Source organism: Acomys russatus, chromosome X (assembly GCF_903995435.1).
Source record: "Acomys russatus chromosome X, mAcoRus1.1, whole genome shotgun sequence".
Taxonomy (NCBI): Eukaryota; Metazoa; Chordata; class Mammalia; order Rodentia; family Muridae; genus Acomys; species Acomys russatus.
Genome location: NC_067169.1, coordinates 53,407,083 through 53,427,346, shown reverse-complemented (window position 1 = coordinate 53,427,346; position 20,264 = coordinate 53,407,083). Strand labels below are relative to the sequence as shown.

General features: G+C 37.3%; 1 protein-coding gene across 7 annotated transcripts in view; it reads left to right on the top strand.

Annotated features, from left to right (window-relative positions):
* Phka1 (phosphorylase kinase regulatory subunit alpha 1) overlaps positions 1-20,264 on the top strand; it is a 118,473-nt gene that overhangs the window by 3,776 nt on the left and 94,433 nt on the right. For all 7 annotated transcript variants that reach the window (XM_051142268.1, XM_051142267.1, XM_051142266.1 and 4 more), the window contains exons 3-5: positions 1,653-1,700; positions 3,280-3,448; positions 10,302-10,384. In XM_051142268.1, the coding sequence (XP_050998225.1) occupies positions 1,653-1,700; positions 3,280-3,448; positions 10,302-10,384 (300 nt within the window). The remainder of the gene's footprint in view (positions 1-1,652; positions 1,701-3,279; positions 3,449-10,301; positions 10,385-20,264) is intronic.

Below are 20,264 nucleotides of genomic sequence, written 5' to 3'. Positions count from 1 at the left end.
GGGTATTTTTTTAACTACATGGGTATTCTAATATAGACAAATCTAATATTGTGCCTAGATAATAACTGACCTATGACTAGGGAATGAACATAGATTCAATCCGATATATCCATGGATTAAATTTCTATGTGCTGCCAGCTTCCCATTACTGTGTGGATTTCCCCAAAAACAACGCTAACCATTTATACCTTTTTTGCCAATTCTCATTTTAGCTTTTCTCTCATAAAATCAGAGAATAGACAAGAATTGTGGATGGAAATAAGAAATGGGTTTCACTAACTTCCTTATTCTATGTATTGGAAGTAGAATTGTACACAACTATACTTTTACAAATATTCCTTTTCTTGTGCATATAGATTAAGTCTCATAGCTATAACAAATAAATACTCAGGCAAATCAAGATCTTTCTTTGGCTGCCTCCACTCCGGGTTCTTTCTCAGTTTATTCTCTTTGTATCATATATCAGCCTTTTTTTATGGCTTTTCTATTACCTTTATGAGAAGGATTGCCAACTCTCTTCCTTTAACTCTGATCTCAGTTGAGATTCAATCTCCGGTTTTTGTTTATCTGCTTACTAGTCTTCCCTGTGTATCCTGTAGTTCTTCAAACTCTGTGTGCCTGAAAACCCACCTTTCCAAGTAAAACAAAGCATAATCCTCCACCAAGAGTAACATCTTGCCACTGTTTCTCTTACTGCTATCCTCATTTCATGGTATCATCCCCATGGTATTGCTTAGAAATTTTCTCATAGTATGGTCTGTGGAACACAAAGCTGATTTAAGATCTTCTAGACTATAAAACAGAAAGCGTTATTGAGAATCAGAAAAGCTGTTCCATGCTGTGATGTTTTAAAACATACTCCCTACCTATGCCAGGCATGCATGAGATGTGTGTGTGTGTGTGTGTGTGTGTGTGTGTGTGTGTATGTATGTATAATCAAATACCCACATATGTATATATCATCAAAATACTCATACATATAAAATGAAAACTGAATCTTTAAAAATAAAATGAAAAATGTAAGCTAGGTCTGGTGGCACATGCCTTTAATCCCAGCACTCAGGAGGCAGAGGCAGGTGGATCTCTGTGAGTTCACAGCCAGCCTGGTCTACAAAGTGAGTCCAGGACAGCCAGAGCTGTTACATAGAGAAACCCTGTCTTGAAAAACCAAAATAATAATAATAATAATAATAATAATAATAATAATAATAATAATAATAATAATAATAATAATAACAACAACAACAACAACAACAACAACAACAATAATAATAATAATAATAATAATAATTTAAGTAAAAAGATGCTATAGAAGCTGTAGAGCATATACCGGAGGATCCTGAGAGCCCAGGAAATTAACTTGCTCCTGTTCCTAGGTGGATTCTTCTCTATCAAATGATTGGTTTATTTTTAGGTAAAACTGCCTTAAAAGCTTAGACTATTATTTAAATCCAAAGAACCATAAACTATGGCTTTTGATTCAACGTTTAGCTGCAGTCTGTTTTGTGTACCTATAAAATAAATCCCATGTAAATAGAACCCAGGATAGGGTTACTTGTTCTCAAAAGGTCATGTACCGACTGAAGTTGCTGAGTAAGTGTTCTTGGAGCTCAGTATGTTTATAACAGTCTTGTTTCCATTTATTTCTGCAGAGTGTAGTGAAGTTAATGAGGGGACTGCTGCACTGCATGATCAGACAGGTATGGCATTGATAACAATTCTAAAAAACACAACATTTAATAGTGCTTATAGCCTTTTATTTAGAATCACAAATAGTACACTCTAAATTTAGAAGATTTGGAACTCCTGGGTGGGGATGTCACACAGAGATTCACCACCCTGTTAGAATTGAAATTATTTCCTTCCAGTCTTTTTCCTTCCTTTACAAATGATTTTTCTTTTAAAAAATCATTATACTGTTTGCAATTATGTGTGCTAGACAAAACATGATACAGGCCTAAAAAAACCCTCATCTGAAACTCTTAGGTCCAAATCAGTTCTAAAACTAATGAATATTCAGATTTTTAAAAAGACAGCATATTGCACATTATCATATAATTTTTCATGTCTTCAGTGGCTAGAGAAACATACTCTGCAATAAAAAAGTCATAGAGACTCATACCTTTTACACTTAGTGTCTCCACCAAATGAGTTTTGATATAAAATGCAGAAAAATCTTTCAAGGTATTTTCAATTTTAAGATTGGAGATAAGGAATCTTGAACTTCAAGTAACTTCAGTGTAGCTGAACATTGTTTTATATGTGAATTGAAAGTCTGCGTTTTCCTAAGAAACTGTTATTCTGGGATCTTAAAATATGTACATATTGACTCTGAATTATATTATAGTACAAAGAAATCAGCTCTCAACTTCCTTAATGTACAAATGATTTTAAATTATGTACAGTTATTTATTGTTTGTATATCTTTACTAGTCTCACATATGTTTTCTTTGTCTTTATACTTCATTTGTATTTTAGATTTTATACTTTCTGTCTTATTAAATAGGTATACTCACAAATTTCATGAACCATATTTAAGATGTAACGGTTATTATCATGCACCAGGAATTATGTCAGGCACTATTAGTTGCTTTTTACCCAAGGTTTCTGTGTGGACTTCTGCTGAGCGTATGTGTATGCTAATTGGCCCCAGGACCTTATGTATCCTCAGAATAGATCACCACTAAGCTATACCTTCAGATCCCAATGACTCTTTTATCATAGCATCTTCAAAATGTATCCTCTTGGGGTCAGAGATATGGATGAACAGTTAAGAGTACACATTGCTCTTGAAGAGGACCTGAGTTTGGTTCCTAACATCCAAGTTGGCCTCAGGTAGCTTACAACTGCCTCTAACTTCAGCTCTAAGGAATCTGATGCTCTCTTCTGGCTTCTGGGGAGGGGATCCCATACTCCAAAACAGCTATGCACAAACATAAAAATATCCTCATCTCTCAATTTATCTCCATATTCCTACTTTAATTTTAGGAACAAATGTATAGCCCTGAGTTATCTCATTAAACTGTTTTTACACATTTGAACTTGCATTTTCTCTACAATATGGCAAAGCAACCATTTGAAAAGCATAGAAAAGAGGTAACAAACAGGAAATAGATGTTTCTGACCATTTCTTATTTTTTATTAAAAATAACAGATGTCCTCAGGGTAGGGAAAAAACGTATCATAGTTGCCTGAAGGCAGAGTGCAGTAATGATAGCACTACAGATGCTTGTCATATGGGTGGATTTTTTCTGGCTTCTTATACTGTTTTCTTTTCAGGTGGATAAAGTAGAGTCCTTCAAGTATAGTCAGAGTACTAAAGATAGCCTCCATGCCAAGTACAGCACCAAAACATGTGCCACTGTAGTGGGTGATGACGAGTGGGGACATCTGCAGTTGGATGCTACTTCTGTGTACCTGCTCTTCCTAGCACAAATGACTGCCTCAGGTCAGTACAAGGAGAGAATCACTGCATGCCCCTAAGTCATTCATCTGGCTTCTCTGTTGGTATTGGCCAGACAATAAAGTATCCCTTTATAGTGCTCAAAGAAGCACATTAGAAATAATGATAATTTAAGTTTTGTACAGCTAGCTAACTCTTTTGAGGTCTAAGCAATATCTTATTGTATTGTATTGTGAAACAAGTTCGCAGTACTAATTAATACTCTTTTAAAATGGGAATCAGGAAATCTGGCCTAGATCTTTAGATAGGCATTTTTATTATTTTCATACTATACATCAAAATGCCTGTATTTAGGGTAGCCATAGAACCACATACTTTATATGCTCTCTATGAGCATAATCTGCACCCAAACGTGCATGTCTTGTTATTAAACAATATTCTATGTAAGTACTTTTTTTGATTAGCTTTAGATGCTTGATATGCAAAAGAAAATTAAAAGAAATATGGTAGCTCTATATCCTAGCACTTGGGAGGCAGGTGCAGGGGAATTGTTGCTAGTTCCAGGCCAGCCCTGGTTTACATAGCAACTTCTAGGCCAGTCAAAGCTATGCAGTGAGACCCTGTCTCAAAACAAACAGCAGCATAGTTCCCTTTATAGATGTAAAGTTGGAAATGGAAACAATCTTATTAAATTGAGTTCCTAAACTTAATAAGAGCATTTCCAGGTCATTTAAGGTAAGGTAATATAGTCACACTACCATTTTTTCTGTGGTACTGGGGCTTTAACACAGGGAATCATGCATGCTAGATAATCTCTCTACCATTAAGCTGAAATCCTAGCCCCACTCCACACCCTTTTTAAGAGAGGGTCTCACTAAATTGTCCAGGTCAGAATTCCTTGACACTAAAGGAACCCAGAATAGTAATTCCTTCAGAATAGTCTTTTCTCTTTCTTTTTCAAATAAATGTTAGTGATAAACTGTGGTTCTGCACTCGACTTCCTCCTTTGCCTGCGGCGCAGGCACTGTTCCACACGGGGCTGGGAAGGATGAAGCAGAGCGGGGACAGTCCTGGTCTGGCTGGGAATACAGCGGGGAGAAGGCCTTCTCAGAGGATTCCAGTGTTACAGTGCTCTTAGTGAGTCCAGTAAGACAGCTTGTGCACTTTATTCGGGGTGGACAAGGGCTTTATGAACCTTGGGGAGTGGGAAGGGTTTCCAGGGTCGGCACATATCATTAGCTAGAGCTGAGATGTTGGGGGTCCTTTATTTGCGTTCCAGGTGCTAGGCTATGTGACTACCTCCAGAATTGTGGAAATGGGGGCAGCAGGACTATGTGGTCCAGGACTTGCAGACACAGAACAGGGGGGTAGTGATCCTTACTTGTGATGGTCTCAAAATTGGGATTTTTGGGGTTTGGACAGGTCTCAACCTCTCTCTAGTTCCATGCCGATTTCCCTAGTAGCACAGTCCATGTGCCCCATAATAAACTCTTTAATTTTTTCTTCTAGAACACAGGCTAGACTCTGAATAACTTTTCTGCGAAACATCCAATTACTTTCCTTTTAGAAGAGAAATTTCTTCCAGAATAAATATAATTTTGTTTGATTTCTTTAAATAAATGGTACTTATAATTTCATTTTTAATAATATTCCAATTCTGAAAGCTGTTTTTTATTTTAAATTTTTAAATGTTTAAATTTCTTTTGATACAGGGTTTCTCTGTGTAGCCTTGGCTGTCCTGGAACTCTCTCTCTCTCTCTGTAGACTGGGTTGGCTTCAAACTCAGAGATCCACCTGCCTCAGCCTCCTGAGTGCTGTGATTAAAGGTGTGAGTGACCATCAGCTAGCTTGTTTCTTTTTCTTTTTTAACAAAGCAAACACTGACTAAATATCCCTGGTAGTTTTTATATGTGATTCCCCAAGATGGAAGTAGATACATATTATAAAGGCTCATGAGATATATTCATTAAAGAAGTGTTTGTCGATTCCTAACTTAATTAATTTTTCAATTCAAGCAGCTGACCTTGATAGGTGCTTCTAATGAAGTTGGTGTTATTTAATTAAGTCTCTGAGAAATGAGTATGAATAAGTCAAACTTTACAGTTCAGAAAGGGAAGGGAACAATAAGTATATAGTATAGAAGTTTGGAAGGCACTGGTCATCAAGGCAAGGCTAGAGCTTTAGCTAGAACGTTAGGGCTAGCTATTTGAGGACTTGTGTAACATGCTAAATAATTTGGAATTGTAGTGTGCAATCAGTAGAGAGCCATTTGATGTAAGTGATCAAGGGACTTTAAGAGCGTTCATTCTAGTAGCAGAAAGAGCGATTGGATGAGATAGATTAGATAGGAACAAAATTAAGATGGCCAACTAGTAAAGAGGTTAGTGAGGTTCTTTAGCAAGAAATAATGCAAAGTTTTATAACAGACTTGTACTGAGATTGAAGAAGAACTTAGTAACTGGTGAAAAGGATATGAATCATCTTCATAGAGAATTAGCAATACCTTGAATGTTTTTGAATACTTAGTAAAGATAGATTTAAACAGAAACTGATTGTAACTTACAGAATGTATATAGCATGAAGAGCTGCATTGACTCCAGAAAAACAGCCAAAAATGCTGAAATTTAAGAACAAACCAGCTCTTTGAAGCCTTTCGAATATGTTCAAAAGGATATATAGTGAGTAGAAAAGCACTCCAACAAAATCAAATTATTTTTTTTTAATTTATTTATTATTTATTGTATATGAGCACTTTATCTGCAGAAGAGGGCATCAGACCACATTATAGATGGTTGTGAGCCACCATGTGGTTGCTGGGAATTGAACTCAGGACCTCTGGAAGAGCAGGCGGTGCTCTAAACCACTGAGCCATCTCTCCAGCCCAAAATCAAATTATTGAGATCAGTAAGGGACTGTGGTATCTGGTCTTAGGTTAAGCCCTCTTCTGTCCCAACTCAGGACAATAGTAGTACTATTTGAGGTTGATATAGCCAGAACACAGGCTTCCTCTCTCCTAAGCTCTAGTTCAGTGGTTCTCAACCTTCCTAGTGCTGTGACCCTTTACTTCAGTTCCTCATGTTGTGGTGACCCCCAACCATAAAATATCTTTGATTGCTACTTCATAACTGGAATTTTGCTGCTGTTATGAATCATAATATAAATATTAGTGGAGGGGTTTTTTTTTTTTTTTTGGGATGGTCTTTGGAGGTCGTGAGCTACAGGTTGAGAACTGCTGCTCTACTTTTAAGGCTCCTGAATCTCCCTCAGAAAATATGCTGCCATCATTTATCATTCTCCCGAGCTCTGTATTGCAGAAGCCCTAGTCCAGGCAAGTTCAGCTTTGGGATCTTCCATACTGCCAGACACTTGTGAAGGACAATCCACCTCAGGCAGAGCTGAGCGAGCCTACTAATTACATCATCTACCCCTTGATTGGGTCAAACATTCTAGGTTGGAATATGCAATCTGTGATGGTCAAAAGCTACGACTCCTGTCCTGAACTTACTGTGTAAAACAGGAGTGCCATTCCGGAAGAAATGGGTCACTGTGCTCACTGCCAGTGCTGGAGCACTGCTGCAGAAAATTTAATGGATGGTAGAAACAAACTGTAGAAGCAAAGCTCCTTAGCTCTTCTTAAGAAAATTAACTTTTCAGAGAAAGTTCAATGCAGATTTTGGTTCTCAGTAATTCACATAAAGGGCTGAACAGGTAGCTCAGCAATTAGGAGCAGAGGCTGCTCTTCCAGAGGATCTGGGCTGGATTCGCAGCATCTACATGGTGTCTCACAATCATCTGTAACTCTTAATTCCAGGGGCTTCAGTGCCTCCTTCTGGCCTCATCATGTACTGCATGTACATGCTGCACAGCCATACGTGCAGGTAGATCACCCACACATGCAGGCAAAACACCCACACAAATCAAAGTAATTATTTTTTAAAACACTAAAAAATTAAGATGAAGTTAATTGTTTTGTAACAGGAAGAAACTAATAGGAAGATTAGCTAGACATTTCAACAGATCCAAACTGAGGAGTTCTTCTAGGTGTTAGAACCAATATCAAAGACTTGACTTAGAGATTGTAGCCGAAAGGGCCCAAGTTAACTGTTTGAAATGATGGAGCACTTTATGTTTGGGGTTCTATAACACAATAGAGCAATCAGCTGAAATCAGTGGTGGGAGCTTAGCTTGATTCTGACAGAGGCAGATATCTACCAGATGTTGGATAGAGGTAGTTAATGAGCTCCTCTCCCCCAACAACAGCATCATTATCTTCTTCTTAGAGTGACAATGCATGTCCGTCTGAGGCTGCATGCTGTGGGGAAATAGGTTATACTGAAGTACTTCAGTCAAATCTCCAAAGAAACAGTCCCCAGCGAAGAGGACATCAGGCTCTAGCATTCTCACAACCTACTGTGTAACATTACCCAGGTTTCCACCTAAAAATGTAGATGAAAAGCAACAAGAAAACAGAAATATATAGTGGTGTACACCTGTATCTCGGCACACAGGAGGCAGAGGCAGGGGGATTACGAATTAGAGGCTACCTGGGATACATAGCAAGGCCATGTCTGAGAAAGAAAGGGGGGAGAGGGAAAGAGAGGAAAGGTTGAGAGAGGGGTACATGAGAGAGAGACAGGTGCACACCTGTAATCCCAAAACATGAGAGGTGGAGACAAGAGGGTTAGGAGTTCAAAGCCAGGATTGGGTACATAGTGAGAGCATGGCCATCTTAGGATATAGAGTACTCTTCTCAAAAACCAAAACCAAACCAAACCAAGCAAATAACAACAACAAAAGAAAACAGAGGGAAAGTTCTTTTGTTTTTGTTTTTTTGTTTGTTTGTTTGTTTGTTTTTTGAGTCCTGGTTGTTTATATTTATTTAGTTTCAGGTGCATAATTTGATATGTGATTAAATTAGGAGCATATTACTAATATTTTATTTAGTCTTAACTTGAAAGGATTTTGTGTTAAAAAATCTTGGTAAGGTTTGGAGAACCTAAAAATTATTTACAGTGAACATAAGGAAAGAAGGAGCAGTTCCCTTTATATAAAATGGAATAAAACCTTTAAGTGTGTTGTCTCTTTTGGATATGATACCAAAAGTATAAATAGCTAAAGAAAAAAGTGTAATTGGAATGTACCAAAATTAACATCAAGGACCAAGTCAAGAACATAAAAGACGATCTATTATAGTATGCTGTCCACTTGGGGGCATAGCACTTGGGAGGTGGCATTAGGAAGATCCAGAGTTGAAGGCCATTTTCAACTAAATAGCAAATTTGATGCTAAACTGTGACATCCCATTAAAAAAAACACACCCCTCTCAGTATGTGTGTATTTGTGTTGTGTGTGCATGTGTAAAATCAGCCTATATAGAAGAAAATATTAGCAAATCATATATAAGCTGTTTGTATCTAGTTGAAAGAACTCTCGCTCACAACTCATTATTTAGAAGATAAACAGCATAATTAAGTCATATTGTGGGAGGGCATATGCTTATAGACCTAATAGTTGAAAGCCAAAGGCATAGAGATCTCAAGTTTAAACCATAGAAAGACCTGTCTCAAAACAAAAGAGAAAAAGAAAGGAAAAAAGTAATGTCTTCCTTTAAAATGTTCAGAGTGGGCTGGAGAGGTGGCTCAGTGTTTAATACCACTGGCTGCTCTTGCAAAGGACTTGGATTCAATTCATAGCATCTACATGGTAGCTAGCAACAATCTGTAACCCTAGTTTGAGGCAGTCTGGCACCTTCTGGACTCCACAGGCACAGCATGCATGTAGTACATAAACATATATGCAGGCAAAAACACCCATACACACAAAAATAGGCTCAATTAAAAAGAAAAAAAATGGTCCAATAGCCAGTAAGTACATGAAAAGATGCTGTGCATCACCAATCACTAGAGGAATGTTAATCTGAATCACTGAGACCCACTTTAGCCGCACCAGAATAGCAGTAATAAAGAAGACAGATAGAAACTGTTGCTAAAGATATGGAGAAATTGGAACCCTTGTCCACTGCTCTGGAAATGTAAAATGAGGGCAAGGGAGATGTCTCCACAGGTAAAAGTGCCTGTTATTAAGCCTGACAACCTGGATGCAATCCCTGGACCCATATTGTGGAAGAAAAGAACCAACTACCCTCAAGTTGTTCTTTGACTTCCTTCTGTACAATGGCGCATGCACACGCACACACACACACAGGAATATAACTGAAAAAATTAATATAAAATGATACAACCACTTGGAGAGCAATCTAGCAATGCCTCAGAAGCTTAAATATAGAACTACCTTATGATCCAGCAGTTTTTCTCTTAAGTATGTAGATAGTCAAGAAGAATCGAAACATGTCCCTACACACAAAGGAGTACATGAATATTTATAGCAGCATTATTTATGATAACTAAAAAGTAGGAAAAACCCAATGTCTATCACCTGATGATTGCCAATAAAGGAAGTACTGATGCATCCCACAACACAAAGGGGATTTTCAAAATACTGTGTTCAATGAACGAACACTGACATAAACGCTGCATGTGATAAACTTCCATTTATATGAATGTCCAATGAGTAAAGAATTTCTTTTCATGGTGATGAACATGTTCCACAATTGATTTTGATTATATATATATATATATATATATTTATATATATATATATATAAATAATATATATATTTTGTACATACAGTGAAAACCAGTATATTATATCCTTGGGATCAATGAGTTATATGATAAACTATCTCAGTGAAAATGTTGCTAACTGTATAGGAAAGAACAACAGAGGCCAGTCATGCTGGCCAGGTAAGTAAAGTCAATTGGAGTGAAGTTGATTTGAGCTGAGTGCATTGAGTCGCCTCCATTTCTGATAACTGACTGGCTCTACCTTTTCCCCTCAGGGCTCCATATCATCCACAGCCTAGATGAAGTCAATTTTATACAGAATCTTGTGTTTTACATTGAAGCTGCATATAAAACTGCTGTAAGTACTTATTTCAGAATGAACTTAAATAGAATTGTTTCTAAAATACCAAACAATTTCTTCTTCTCATAATGCTGAACCTTATGATGGGCTAAACCATTTCCAGCTTCCTTACCAACATCTCCATTCCGCTACTTGTCCTGTCATCAGTGTGTTACAGAGATAAAGAAGGTCCAAATGCTATGCTTTCATTTCTTTCAAGTTCCATACTTCATGGGGTGAACTTGGCAATTTGAGACTAAATTATAGTCATTTTATTATATTACTATTTTCATTTAATATATTTTAATAGGGCATCTCTAGCCCAGGCTGGTCTTGAACTCACTACCACATGAGGATGATCTTAAACTTCTGATTCTTCTGCCTCTACTTCCTGAGTGTGTTGGAACTAGTCATAAGCTACCATGACCAGTTTCGTGTTGTGCTTGGATTTGAGTCCTAGGCAAGCACTCAACAAACTGAGCAATATCTCTAGCCCCTTATGGTCTTATTTTAATTGAAATATTTAAAAAGATCATCATAACTGAGTGATGTTATGGGCCATTTGGCTGCACATAAAAAAATTTATTCATGTGTTTATTGTTGGTATATTGATTTAGAATCTACTATACAAAAAGGTTTTTCCTTTGTAAACTACCATATGAAGTAGGTTCATATTAAATAATAATCTATAATATTTTCTCTATATAAAATGTTATATCAGACACTACAGAGATGTGGCTTTTTTTCCTTTAATTTAATATGAAGTATTTTGTTGCTGTTACCTGAGACTTTCTTCATAATCTCCCAAACTCAAATAATCCAAACGCCAATGAACAGGTAAATGGATAAACAAACTATTATTAATTAATGTTCAACAATAAAAAAGAATGAACTATTGACCCATGCAAAAACATGAATAAATCTAAAAAGCATTCTGGTTAGTAGAAGTCTCAGAGAAGAGATACACAAGCCTGGGCATGGGGAATGTAAGTCTTTAATCTCAGTACTTAGGAGGCAGATGCAGGTGGGTCTTCATGAGTTTGAGGCCATCCTGGTCCATACAGCAAAGTTCAAGCCAGCCAGGAGTACATAGTGAGAACCTTTCTCAAAATATGTATGTATGTGTGTGTGTGTGGGTGGGTGCATGCTTGTGTACACATATCGTATGATTACACTAACAAAATCCTAGACATATGTAAGGCAGTAAGTGGACTTGCAGTTGCTTCTTAATAGGAGCAGAGGAAGAGGTGACTTTTGGAAGCCATGAGGAGCTTTGAGAGTTTTTGAAAACATGATAGTTTCACATGTATAAATATAATTAATTAATCACAGTAGCACCAGCTAGATGGCTCAGTGGTTAAAGGTGCTCTCTGCCAAGACTGATGTCCCGAGGTCAATCTTTGGGACCTACATAGTAGAAGGAGAGGATCAGTTCCTTCATATTGTCCTCTAAGTATTCCATAGTTATGTGCTGTATGCACACACACAAATGTAATAAACATTGTAAATTAAGAATCATACTGTGTAAATGAGATATAGTTCGTTTTATGTCTACCATTTACATCAATAAAGATACAAAGTTTATTAATATTGTGCAATGGATAAATGAAGTTGCTCTAAAACTGAACAAAAAATGCTCCAGTCTTCTTTGATTGTGCTTTTACTGTGTTTCCATTTGTTACTGACTAACCCCCTTGTCTTCAACACAGGACACATGGCAGGCAAGCACTCTAGCACTGAACTGTATCCTCAGTCAACATTCTTTTTCTTTTTCTTTCCTTTTTTTTTTATGTTTTTTTGTTTTGTTTTGTTTTGTTTTTTGAGACAGGGTTTTTCTGTGTGGTCTTGGCTGTCCTGGACTCACTTTTATAGACCAGGCTGGCCTCGAACTCACAGTGATTCACCTGCCTCTGTCTCCCGAGTGCTGAGATTACAGGTGCGTGCCACCACGCCCAGCCTCTTTTTCATTTTTTAACTGTTGTATAATTTTAAAAGATATTACTTTTAAAATGAATTTATCATTTCTGATAATGTTCACTTCTCCATGCATATGTGTATTGTATCCTTACCCATTTCTTTTGTGATGAACATACAGTGTGCTTTTTAATTTGGCTATTATAAATAGTTCTATAGTAAATGTGGGTGTGTAGGTCTCTGTAGTTTACTCATTTAGAATCCATTGGGCGTATTTCTAGAAATAGTATAACTGGATCGTATGGCAGATCTATTTTTAATTTTTAAAGGAACTTCTTTACTGGTTTTCATATTGCTGAACTAATTTCCATGCCCACTAGCAGTGTGTAACATTTCCCTATATTTGTTGTTACTTATTTCTATGATAAAATTTCAGTGTACTTTTGGTTGGGTTTGTTGTTGTTGTTGTTTGTTTTTTGTTGTTGTTTTGGTTTTTTTTTTGAGGCAAAGTTTCTCTGTGTAGCCTTGGCTGTCCTGGAACTCACTCTGTAGACCAGGCTGGCCTTGAACTCACAGAGATCTGCCTGTCTCTGTCTCCCCAGTGCTGGGATTAAAGGCGTGTGCCACCACAGCCTGGCTCTTAATGTAGTTTTTATTGTTGCATTTTTAATTGAGGCTGGTCTGAAACTTGCACTGTGACATAGGCTAGTTTCAAATGTAATAATGATCTTTTCGCCTCAACTTTCCAAGTGCAGGCATTACAGGAATAGAACACCACATTTGAGTACAGTATAGTTTTCATTTATATTTCCTTAATGCCTAAGGATGTTGAACATTTCTTCATTTATCTATTAGTCATTTGTACTTCATCTTTTGAGAGCTGTTTGTTCATTCTATTACTCGATTTATTCATTGAATTGTTTGATTCGGGGTGCTTAATTTTTTATTTCTATACATATTCTAAATAATAGTTATCTGTCAGATATTTAGCTAAAAATATTCTCCCATTCTATAGAGTCAAACAGGAGTTTCTTTGAGACTGCCTGTTCCTAAATAATGACACGGACAGAGACTTTTTATATTTATTATAAGCTTATGGCACCATAGCTGGGAAGATTCTCAGCTATTGTAACCTGACTATACTGGCCTGGTCTATGTCCCACCATGTGACCTGTTACCTGTCCTCCTTAGTCTCTAGTCCTGACTCATGCTTCTTCCTCCATACTCTGCTGATGACTCATGCCCCTGAGCTTCCTTCGCAGAGTCCCGTGGAAGTCCTCCCTCCTTCTCTTACCTCAGCTATTGGTCGTTCAGCTTTTTTATTTAAGCAATCAGAAGGTGATGGAGAGCAGTGTTTACAAAATACTAAGACAAGAGATGCTTCATAAAAATGACAATATCAAAGTCAGCCTGTAATCAACATTTGAATAATATAATGACAACCTTTACACCGTGTACAAAAAGATCACCCCAAGGACAGAATGTCTCCTCACTGTTGTTAGTCCTTTCCTGTACAGAAGCCTTTTAACATTGTAGAATTCCACTTGTCAATTCTTGGGATTGTTTCCTAAGCTGTTAAAAACATTTTCAGAAAAAAAAATTTTTTTCAGAATGTTTTTGCCAATGCCTTTATCTTGAAGTTTTTCCCTATGTCTTCCTATAAGTGAGTTTCAGGTCTTACATTGAGGTTTTCGGTCTATTTTGAGTTAATTTTGTGCGGGATAGAGAAGTGATCTAGTTCCATTCTTTGACATGTGGACACCTAGATTTTCCTGCATCCAGGCTCTCTTTTCTCTAGTATATGTTTTTGTCATCTTTGCAAAAACCATGTGACTGTAGCTGTGTGAGATTATTTCTGGATCTGTTTTTCTATTCCGTTGGTCTGTGTGTCTGTTTTTATGACAGTATCAACTGGTTTTTAAAACTGCAGTTTTATATTATAATTTGAAGTCTTAAAATTAGGTATTGTGACATTTCCACCCTTGTTGTTTCTGCCCAGGAGTGTTTTCAACGTTCAGGGTCTTTTGTATGTCCATGTAAATGTTAGGACTTTTTTAGTTATGTGAAGAATATCACTGGAGATTTGATGCATACCACTTTAAATCTGTAATTAGCCAATTTCATGATATCAATACTGCCAATCAATAAGCATGGGACTTCTGTCCATATTCTAGTGTCTTCTTCCATTTCTTCATTGTTTAAATTTTTATTATAAAGGTCTTTCATTTCCTTAGTTAGGTTGGTCCCTATGTCTTTTTTGTTTTGTTTTTTGAAGGTAATCTGAATGGGATTGTTGTGTGTGTTACTGATAGGAAAATTACTCACTTCTCATATGTTGAATTTGTATGCTGTAACTTTGCTGAAAATTTTTATCAGCTCTTAAGTTTTCTGGTGGAGACTTTAGGGCCACTTACATATAGAATCATACTGTCTGCAAATAGGGACAATTTGACCTTGTCCTTTTTGTTTGTATCTCTTTTACTTTTTTCTCTTTTCTAAGGTTTCAACTAAGACTTCAGGCACTATATTTAAATAAGAGTGGAAAATGGCTCACCATGTGTCTTTTCTACTCCTCTTCCTTCTCCTCTTCCTCTTCTTCTTCTTCCTCCTCCTTTTCCTCCTCCTCCTCTTCTGATTCTGATTCTTCTTTTTTCAACACAGGATCTCCCTGTGTAGCCTTGGCTGTCCTGAACTCACTTTGTAGACCAGGCTGGCCTCGAACTCACGGAGATCCCACTGCCTCTGCCTCCCGAGTGCTGGGATTAAAGGCTTGTGCCACCACACTCAACTCCTTGTGTCGTTTCTTCTTTTAGTGGAAATACTTTAAATATTTCCCTACTGAGTGTAATGTTAGCTATGGGTTTGACATATTTTATTATGTTAAGGCATGTTTCTTCTTGTCCTGTCTTATTCAGGGCTTTTATCACTTGCTGAACTTTGTCAAAATCTCTTTGTATATCTACTGAGATCATGACATGATTCTATCTTTGAGTCTATTTATGTAACATACTAAATTTAATAATTTACATGTAGTGAACCATACATGCGTCCTTGGAATGAAACAGTTTAGTCATTGTTAATGATCTTTTTAAATATATTGTTGAATTTAGTTTACAAGTACCTTATTAAGTATTTTTAGATCTCTGTCTCTGTTGATAGACACATTAAGATAATGTCAGAGAAGATACCAAAATGTGCTAATTAATGCCTTATATAAACTGCAGAGAGGCTAGCAAGGTGCATAGATCCTGCTTTAAAGAATAAAACAAAACAAAACAAAACAAAAACTCTTCTTGAATTAGCTTAACCCAGAGTGAGGCCGAATTTAAATTTTCCACTTCTATTCCTAGTTTGTAGTTTGTGGTTACTGGCCTGTTTATTGGGTGTATCCAATCACTCTGTCTCTGTTGACTATGAGCTGTGTTGTGTTTGTTCCTATTTCTTGGAGTGTGTGTGTATGTGTGTGTGTCTTTCTGTCTGTCTGTCTATGATGTTTTTCATGCACCTGTGTCTGCTGCGCCTGTTCGTAAGTAAGGACTTTTTTCTGTATTTATAAGGGATACATTTTTTTTACAGAGATCTTTAGCAGAGTTTTACAAGGAAAGAAGTTATGTATTGACCTTGACTGACCCAGAATAACAAAGAAAACTGCAAATAGATACTATTAACCTCTATCCACATGTTGCTTCCAGCATTTATATGTTTGGTGGTGCTGTTATTTAAGTTTGCTTTCAACCCTTTGACTGTTTTCAGCAAATGATTATTGAATGGCTTCTCCACCATCATAATAAATAAAATTGAGCTAAAATTTATAGCAAAAGGGCAGGCTTATTGGGGCAGCTCTCAGGTGGGTTCACCAACCTCACAGGAGGGGGTCAGTGAAGTTGCAAGGCTGCTCTGGGGTATGGGAAACCTTTTTTTAATAGGTTTTTTGAGACAGGGTTTCTCTGTGTAACAGCCCTGACTGTAACTCACAGAGATCCACCTGCCTCTGCCTCCCAAGTGCTGGGATTAAAGGCGTGTGCCACCATGCCTGGCTAAGGGGCATCTTAAACGGTAGGGGTGGTGATGTGATGGTGAGGTACTAGTCTTATAGCCTTATTTGGTGAATTTGGGTCTTAGGTCTGGTGGTTACTTTGGAATCTGAAAGTAGGAGCTGGCTTCGTCCAGTGTTCTGCACAGGCATTTGATAGTGTGGGCTCCTGGTCAGAAGAGAAAGCTGCGGACCTCTTGGCCCAGGCCATCTTGCCTGTGTCCCAAATTTTCCAGCCTAACAATTACCACAACATACACACGTATTATTCTAGGTCAGGGGCATGGGAGAGTATATAATTTAAGATTAAAACTATGCATTTAGTTTAGGTTGTAAAAGCTAACTGCATGGGAAATCCAAGGCATAGTCAGGTTGGTTACATTTTATTCTCTCTGTCTCTGTCTCTGTCTCTGTCTCTGTCTTTCTCTCTGTGTCGCTTTCCCTCTCTCTCCCCCTCTCTCCCTCCCTCTTTCCCTCTCTTCCCCCTTTTTTTGTTAATCTCAAAGATGGGAGGAAAAACACTACCTATTCAAATCATCATGACTAAGTTAATTAAAGGAAGATTTTTTTTATTTGTGTACACAGGCTACCTACCCCTAAGGCTGGATTTGAGAGTTCAGTCTTAGATGTGAGAGGAAGAAAAGCTCATGGGTTGGGGGTTGGAAATGGGGGGTTTGGCAGGCAAAATAGATGGAGTTACCGTTACTGGAGGAAAACATAAGCATAACAAGTTACTCCCTTCTGAAACAAAGACATGGTTGTCAGGTGGGCAGAACAAGGTAGTCATAGGTAGTCAGTCATATAACCTTTTAAAACAAAGGTAGGTTTGCAAGATGGTTATAAACAACTTTGTGAAATGAAGACAGAACCATTGGTAGTTAAGGGTACAGGTGGGCATAGCCCAATTCTTGAGAAACTGGCTTAATCATAAACAGGAATGAACCTAGTTTGTCTTTACTATAAGATAGCATTTAAGTCTTCAGATAGAGGCAGGCTGGTTCTTCAGGGTTTTCTGGGTTTCTGTGTGTAGCCCTGGCTGTCTTGGAACTCACTAGGACAGACCAGGTTGCCCTTGAATTCAGATATCCTCCTGCTTCTGCTTCCTAAGTACCAGGACTAAAGGTGTATGCCACCTCTACCCAGCTGCATTGTTCTCTTAAAGGCAGCTTAAATTTAGACAGGCCAAGTACACAGTAGGATAGCAGAGTAAGTACATAGTCTTAATTAGTGTCAAGGCATACTATTAACTTGGCTGCTGGGTACAGCAGTAGTTTGGTCTCTTTGAGATCCAGAGATATTTTCAGAAAAATACATTACTATGCATTTTTATCAAGATAATTACTCTGTGTACTAGTTTTGTTTCTTGTTGCTATGGTAAAATGCCCTAACGAAATCAACTGAAGGGAGAAATTGTTTGTTTGTCTCACAGTTCCAAGTTAGGGTCTATCACTGTGGGGAAGGCAAGGGTGGCAGGAACTTGAAGCAGCTAATCAAATTGTGTCCACAGCCAAGAGCAGAGAGAAATGAATTCACACACTCATGCATGTTTATATCCCCTTTCCCTACCAGTGCTCCTTTTTATTCATTCTAAGGTCCAGCTCAAGAAATGGCACTGCCCACGTTCAGGGAGGGTTATCCGACCTCAGTTAATCCAAGTAAGAAAATCCCTCACAGATGTGGCCATAGGCCAACCCAATCTCGACAGTTCTCTGCTGAGGCTTGCTGTCGGGATGATTGCAGGTTGGTTTGGTAGTGTAGTTCTTGGAATAGTTTAAGATGTGTTAGTGTCAGTTCCTCTTTTCATCGGAGAAGCTCATTAAGACACAGGATGTTTTAAAGTTGGTGGTTCTCAGCCTTCCTAATGCTATGACCCTTTATTACCATGCTTTATGTTATGGTGACCCCCCAACCATAAATTACTTCATTGCTACTTCATAACTGTAATTTTGCTACTGATATAAATTGCAATGTAAATATCTACTATACAGGATATCTGTGAACACTCTCCAATCTGTTGAGTTATCTGTATAGGCCATGCAGTGCACTCTGTGTTTTTAAATTTTTTATTTGAACAGTTGCCCATGCTGGGGGAGGAGACTTTGGTGATGCAGCTGTCTTTAAGTCATTTCTTTTCTTAAAAGTTACCACTCACCCTATTCCTGTTAGTAACCCTAATAAAGCTCATTGGTTCACCAAGTTGGATTTTGGTGCTATCTTTATTTTGGTCTGTTGTCAGATCCTCATCTGAGATCATTAGAAGTTTGTTCATGTCTCCCCAGGGTACCACAAAACAAATTTCCCCTTTCACTTCTAATTTTATTAATTTGGGTCTTTTATCTTTTTCGTTTACTTAGTTACCTGAGAGTTAGCAGTATTGTTTATCTTTTTAAATATAATTCACTGTTCCATTGAATGTTTGTAATGTTCTTTTGGTTTCTATATTTTTTAATTTCTTCTCTGATTTTTATTGTTTTCTTCCCTGATCTTTACTATTTCTTCACATCTGTTGAATTTTGTTTGGTTTGGTTTTCTTGATTAAGACTTTGAGATTCTATCATTAACTTATTTACCTGGGATCTCTGATTATTTAATGCAAACATTCATATAGTCCTAAACCATTGAGATACTAGCATTAAGAGTTATTGAAAGGTGTATATTACTTCCTATCATTTTTTGTATTTCCTAATCATTTGCTTATTTACTGTTCTGGCAGATAGCCTTTCCTGTGATATCATGGCTGTGTTTACCTTTTTCTTCAGTATATGGGATTCCTTAAAACTATTTTTCCTTTAAATTTCTGTAATGTTGTTTTCCTAGTTATGAATTACTTTGTCTTTATCATGGAAATCTTTTCTTTTTCCTGTAAGGTTAACTTTGTGCTGGATATAGTAATCCAGATTGTGAAATCTGTTATTTTATTGTGTCTTTATATGTGACTTGATGCATCACTCATAGCTTTCATTATTCCTTCTTTGTTCTATATACCTTATATTTTAACTATAATATAATATGGAAAGTTTTCTTTCTTTCTTTCTTTCTTTCTTTCTTTCTTTCTTTCTTTCTTCTTTCTTTTTCTTCCTCTTCCTCCTCCTCTTCTTCTCTCGTTGTCTGTTTGGCATTCTAAGATGCATGGCAATGTATCTTCTCTAAACTTGGCACATTTTCTTTTTTGATACAATATTTCTCTGTGTAGTTCTGGCTGTACTGGAACTCCCTCTGTAGACCAGACTGGCCTCAAGCTCAGAGGTCCGCTTGCCTCTGCCCCTTGAGTGCTGTAATTAAAGGTGTGCAGCATTACACTTGGCTGAATACATTTTCCATGATGAGACTGAAGCATCTTGCAGTACCAAACACTGCAGAACTATTTAGTGAGGAACAGGGAATGCCAAAGTGCATGAGAAAAATATCATAAATAAAAAGGCACAGGAGCCTACCTGAAAATATAACCAGGGGTTAAACCTGGAACAATTAACAATGTAAAGAGCAAAATCGTGCTAGAATTCCATAATAAACCAACAAAAGCCTAAATATCCATCAAGATATATTAACATTAGAGACCAAGCCTGACAGCCTGTATTCAATCCCTGGTAGAAGGGGAAAACCAAAACCATAGACATATCCTTTGAGTGCTGCACATGTGCTATAGAGTGAACACACACACACACACACACACACACACACACACACACACACCAATAAATAAGCAACTGAAAAAATAAAAAAGCAAGGAGTAATGGACTGCCTTCCTTGGAGAAAGATTACAATTATTGACCATAAATGTAATAAGGAAAATAAATCAAAATTATCATCAAAACAGCACTAGAATTATTGCTATATGCAATTAGGAATCATAAATCAGTGGGTGTTTGTTTAAGGAGAAGCAGGCTATTTACATGGTCTTTATCTTGTTTTTCTGAGACAGGATCTAATCTCAGGGTTGCAATCATGAGC